The sequence below is a fragment of the Morone saxatilis genome, unplaced genomic scaffold (assembly GCF_004916995.1).
Source record: "Morone saxatilis isolate NCDOM2014 unplaced genomic scaffold, NCSU_SB_2.0 Contig23, whole genome shotgun sequence".
In the NCBI taxonomy this organism is placed as follows: Eukaryota; Metazoa; Chordata; class Actinopteri; family Moronidae; genus Morone; species Morone saxatilis.
The window spans coordinates 19,225,938-19,231,717 of record NW_023339796.1 but is presented as its reverse complement, the minus strand read 5'-3'; the positions used below and the strand labels follow the sequence as shown (position 1 = coordinate 19,231,717).

At 41.1% G+C, this 5,780-nt stretch overlaps 1 protein-coding gene across 1 annotated transcript in view; it reads right to left on the bottom strand.

Annotated features, from left to right (window-relative positions):
• The window catches only part of LOC118334818 (kelch-like protein 40a), a 5,711-nt gene extending 2,055 nt beyond the window's left edge, over window positions 1-3,656 (bottom strand). Inside the window, exons 1-3 of the mRNA XM_035670890.1 lie at window positions 2,313-3,656; window positions 2,019-2,181; window positions 37-148 (exon numbers count right to left, since the gene is read on the bottom strand). Of these exons, the coding sequence (XP_035526783.1) occupies window positions 37-148; window positions 2,019-2,181; window positions 2,313-3,440 (1,403 nt within the window). The 5' untranslated portion in view covers window positions 3,441-3,656. The remainder of the gene's footprint in view (window positions 1-36; window positions 149-2,018; window positions 2,182-2,312) is intronic.
• Between the last annotated feature and the right edge of the window lie 2,124 nt (window positions 3,657-5,780).

Below are 5,780 nucleotides of genomic sequence, written 5' to 3'. Positions count from 1 at the left end.
TGTGTGTGTGTTGTGTGTGTGCACATGTGAGCTCACAGTCCAGCAGCAATACACTCCAGCAGCAGTTTCTCGTCTCGTAGCACCATTTTGGAGCTCTCGCTGCCTGAAGGTGAAAGGAAGTTTGGCGTGGACTCGGCTACTTTACGGCCTGCAGAAGAGGAATAGGGAGGGGTTAATACACACACACACACAAACATGTTTTGATGAATCCAATCGAGGAGCCCTATAGTTTATCGTTGTACCATGACTCACTTCCTACAAGGAGCTAAACATCCACTTTGTAGGCACTGCCACATAAATCTAACACTATTATTCTGATCATTTCCTTGTGGCTGTGTTCCATCTCCGCCGGGCTTTGGCTCTCTCTGCAGTCTGTTGTAAGGCCAAAGCAGCCTGTAAACGGGTTTAACACCCTCTGGCTTGTCTCACAGGAAGACATTAAGAGATGCAGAAACAACAACAGGGTCATTGATCTCGCTTTATATCTGCCAAGGGAACAGAGATGGCTAAGATTGCCATTAAAAGCTTAAATAAAGCAGCTGATAAAACTTGCCCAGTTGTTCTGCTGTGATGAGATTAGTTTAACATCAACCTGAAGTATATACAAGGTCATGTAGTTGATGGCATTAGCCTTCAACCCCGTGTTAAACCCTCCCCTAGGGCTTGGCTAAAGCAATAAGCCGCAGTAGCATTGTAACTGCCAAAACTAGAGCCTTTAGAACTTGTTGTTCTCTGGAGTTGGCTTTTAGGTTAGGCCTTTTCACCCTACAGTGCAATGAGGAGGGAGAAGGGATGATGAAGGTATATTTTAAACCAATGCTAAATGCTTTGATACAATAACTGAGAAGTGGTTTAGCATTAATCATTCAGTTAGTTGGTACAAACTTTTGAACACAAATTGTGAATGAAACATTTCAGCATAAATTGATCAAGTTCAGCTAAGCAGTGTGGGATGTGAGCAAACTGCCAAGTGCTGTCTTTGTTTGCACACAGCACTAACACCCAAACTTATGTGGCATTTCAATAAGGCATGCAGCTGAGTGCAAAGTCACTTGCGCTGTTATGTGTTTGACTCACCTTCTGTTACTTTCACATAAACCATGCTTTCTCAATTGGTGGGACTGTTATAGTCAGTAGTTGCTATAGTTTTCTCATCCCTGGTTTCCCTGTCTCTCTCTCTGTCTGTGTCTCCCTGATTACCTACTCACCTGTCTGACTGCTCAAACCTGCCAGCTATCAACTCATCAGTCCTGCAGTATATACACCCTGGTTCTCCATCCACTGTACACCAGATTGTTGTCTCTACAAACCTGGTAGTAACTTTCTTGGCTAGTTAGAGAACTTTAAGAGAAGTTTTTTTCCTGTTTGTGCTGTGAACTTTAACCTTGTTTTTTCCCGTGACTCGGGATCATCACCTTCACTTCAGCTACCTGCCCGCTCCATCCTATCTGCCACACTGCCTCCATCTTCAGTTCTACTCTGCCTGGGTCTCAGCCTTATCCTCTCACCACAGCAGGCGCTTCACATCACCATTTCATTCCCTGGTTCTCAATAAAGCCTGTCTCTGGAAATCGAGTTTGTATTCTGCTTGAGGGTTCCTCTGTTTAACATAACATATAGATGATAAAGGTGAATCTACTGACTCATGCAGCAATGATATTGATTTTACAAAAATGATGTTGCTGTCCATAGAAAACCATGGACCCCTAAAATTTCAGATAAACTGAATGAATGATTTAAAGTTGAGAAAATTTAATTTATCTAGACTAAATAAACGAAAAAATAAAAACCCAAGTGAATCAGCAGAAAGACGCACTGTCACAAGACAATGATGGGATACTCTTTCATGTAGAAATATTAAATCAGTTCTAATTCAGTATCTGGAAATATATTGCCTTTAATGTGACTATGAGAGTGATGTCGTTTCACACTGAATGGAAATTATCGTATTTGAATACACTAAAGGTTTCCTTAGTAAATAATAAAAAAAATTTAAAAATTAAATTTAGTATTCACTTACTGTCTGTCATAGATCATGACTGAGTCCAGGGCGTGTTCGCCATCCTTCAGTTCCTTTCCTCCAACAACAAAGATGGAGTTTTCAGCTTCGGTCAGGCCAAACAGACAGCGAGGGTTGGGTTGTGAAGGCATCCCTAACCATTCTGAACTTACTGGGTCAAACTGTGGATGAGAACAATCATATGTAAGGAATGAGAGACAGAAGAATTCATTGTGGATTCAGGTTTAAAGCATCATTAGTGTTTTACAAGAAAAGTGGTATGTTTTCATGGTCTTCGTGACTCATGCACTACCTGTAGGAAGTAAGAGCTGAATGGTTCATCTTTGTCCTCCTCATTGTAGATAAGTCCTCCAATGACAAACACTTGGTTCTGATTGGTCACCAAGCTGCAGTGGTTTTTGGGAATTTCTGTAGACTCTGAGACCACAAAGCATTCATTTCCTACTGGGTCATAGGCCACAGTCCCTGTGTCACTGATCATAAGCATCAGGTCCATCTCAAACATCCCAAAACGAGGGTAGTTGTTGAGTATACCCGGCAGGTACCCTTCCTCTTCATCATCGTCGTCCTCCTCCTCACTTCCTTCCCCGCCCTTTGCCTCGTCCTTGCTGGGCTTCCTAGGCTTTGGGAGACGCCCCTTGTAAGCATCCTTGACGAGTTCCAGGTCCTTCTTGATATCCTGACTGAAGCGGAGGTACTGGTGACGCTCTACTTTCTCTTTGAAGTAATCCAAAGGTATGAGCCTGAAACGGACGCAGTGCAACAGCTCTGGCAGGTCCTTAACGCGGTGTGTCTCATCATGTCTGACCCAGTCCATCAGGGATTCAAACACCAGTTCCTCCCTCTCAACGTTGAGACCATCTGAGGTGATGATGATGGCCAGCTCGCTTGGGCCCAGCTGCAGGAAGTCCTGGTCCCTGACAACAACCTGGTAGCGTTCACAGATGAACTCCCTGGCAGTGAGAGCAAGCCTGGGACAATCCAGCAGCAGTCCTAGCCTGAAAATAGCCAAGCAGTTTCCCAGCACCAGCTTCTCTTTAAGGTAGGACACACATACAGAGAAGATGGAGGGGATCTGGTACATGTTAGCAACCATGAAGATATCCTGGACATTCTGTTCTGTCAGGTTAATGTCAGAGGTGTATAAGTAGCGCAGGATCATCCCCATAACACCTGGCTCCACATCTTTGAGGACAATCTCACGCTTCTTGCTTTCCTCCAGGTCAGACAGGAACATGGCCTTGAAGAAAGGGCTGCTGGCTGCCAAAACCAAGCGGTGGCATGGGAACTCCTTGTCCTGAATTTTGAGGACGCAGTCCACAAACTTGTCATTCTCTAAGAGGTCACACAGTCCGTCCTGAAGCAAAGTCTGTTGGTACATCCGAGGCTGTTCCACCGGATCTATGGTCATGGCAGCCATTTTGTTCGGTCTCCTTGTCCCGGTTGGGTTTCGTGGACACCCTATTTACTCCCCACAACAGAGCAGGACTGTCAGCGTTCACAGGGCTGCTCAGATTGCTGTGAATGGTCTCCACAGGTTGGTTGGCTGGTGGCTGCAGCTGTCCTTGGCTGTCAGTCACTCTGTAAGTCAGAGGTATTTATAGACAGGACCCTCACAAAGCTGAGGAATCCATTTTGGTGGACAGGAAAGAGGACCTATCCACTCATGCGTCAGACCCCCACAAACAGCTGAATGACTAAGCTCGGGAGTGACAGCATGTTAAATCCAGCAGAACAACTCACTAGGCAGCCTCACATGCTTTTTTAACTCTGAAATCTTGACACACTTTTCCATGTTGTTTTTGTCTCTGTGATTCAACATTGAATTAAAAAGTGGAAGTAAATACACACTGACACTGAGCTGTAAATGTTACATAACAAACCTTCCCTGACACCAGAAATGAGCACAAACTCATGTTTTAGAGAACAACAAAACACCGAAAGATATTGTTTATGCATAGTGTCCCTAAATCTTCCTCAGGTTACAAACACAGCAAGTGACACACTATATGGACCACATCACTTGACATAGATGCTTCTAGTTATTATTTAACAGGTGATGCACTAAAAATGTTCCTTCCCTTTAAATCCCCAGAGACTCCCCATTACATTTTTGTATGAATTAAAAAAATAATTTTGGTTCCAACACATGTAATTTAACAAATCAGGAACTGAATTATACATATACACAATTGTATAACCAGGTTCATATAAAATGGTTCATTAGCAAATTAATCATATTTCACATAACAAGTCAAATTGTTCTCATCATTTATTACAAATGTAATTAATGAAGATTATAATACATGCTTACATGATACTATGTATGTGTAATATGTGTTACCACTTAAAAGAAGTCACATCTAGTGTGGAAACATAAGAGTGGTCAGGTGTTTGTAAAGGCTGTTGCAATTGTAAGGTTTATGGTCAAATTTCATTGTTCAGCTGGAGGGAGGTGACAGGAAAAAAATTACATAATTTGAATTAAGATGATACTATATGAATTCAATGAAGTTCATTTAACAAACCCATGATCAGAATAATTTCAAATGATTTGTATCTATGGAATCTATGAAATGAAGGATGATTTATTAAATCTATTTTTATACTTGTTTTTATATTTTTTCTGTTTGAAATTTGGCTGTTCTTTCAGCTATTTGAAAATAGTTTGAGTCATATTTTATGAATCATTTGCTTATGAAGCTTTTATTGATTATTATGGATTTTGTAAGAGACCTTTTTTGGTGAACTACTAAAGGAACAATACGGGTATGAAGAGAGTGTCAGCTGTTAGGGACACCTGTGTTATAAACATAGAACAAACCTTCAGAGCTTTCTCAGTAGGGATTTTGACTTGCCATAGCAGGAAAAGCACAGGTGAAACTGATAACATTAATTAAGGCTCTGCACCATTTAGCTGTGGCAGTACCAATATATCAATACATTATAATGCAGACCATAATTAAAGCTGCAGTAGGTAGCGTTTATACAGACGCTTTGGGACATTGGGAATGAGACTAAAAAATCAACTATCTTCAAGTTTCCAACCCAAAGCGTCTTTTATCTTTCACAGCACCGATAGGTTGTTTTTATCCAGGTCTGGTGGTTTTTTACAAATGCCTTCAGGTGCACTAAGAGGAGCCAGAGGAACCTGATTTTTTCACAGATTGTCTGTCTCGTGTACTACTGTCAGGATATAGTGAAGATTTCAGCAAATATGACAAAAAGTTATTTTTTTTATAAAAGTTACCTACTGCAACTTTAATGTTATTAATTCCACTTGTGCATTTCCTTCAATAACATGACAAACTCTAACTTATTACACAAACAAACAATACTTACCACACCACCAATACCTACACTTTTTTTAACAGTTGAAACGCAACTGATTTTCTTAACTATGATTCCATTCAGGTCAAAAAGAGTCAGGGTGCTATTGTGCATGTTGGCTCACTGGAAAGGCTCTGCTGCACTAAATGGAACATAACCTTAATTAGTATCATTAGTAACACTTGTATTTACCCTACTATTTCATGTCAAAATGGCTGCTGTAAAAAAGGTTTGACACTTTCACTTGTCATAGATGAAAAAGCACAGGTGTTACAAATTACATTAAAGATGTCTCTGTTCTATTCAAGTGTCTCAGTGAGCTGTGACAGTGTGCCTGTGAGCCAGCATGCAAAATACCAGGACCTTGAAACTGAAGCTGCTAAATGGAATTCAGCCATCATTCTTTCATTATTTACACCTGTGCTTTTCC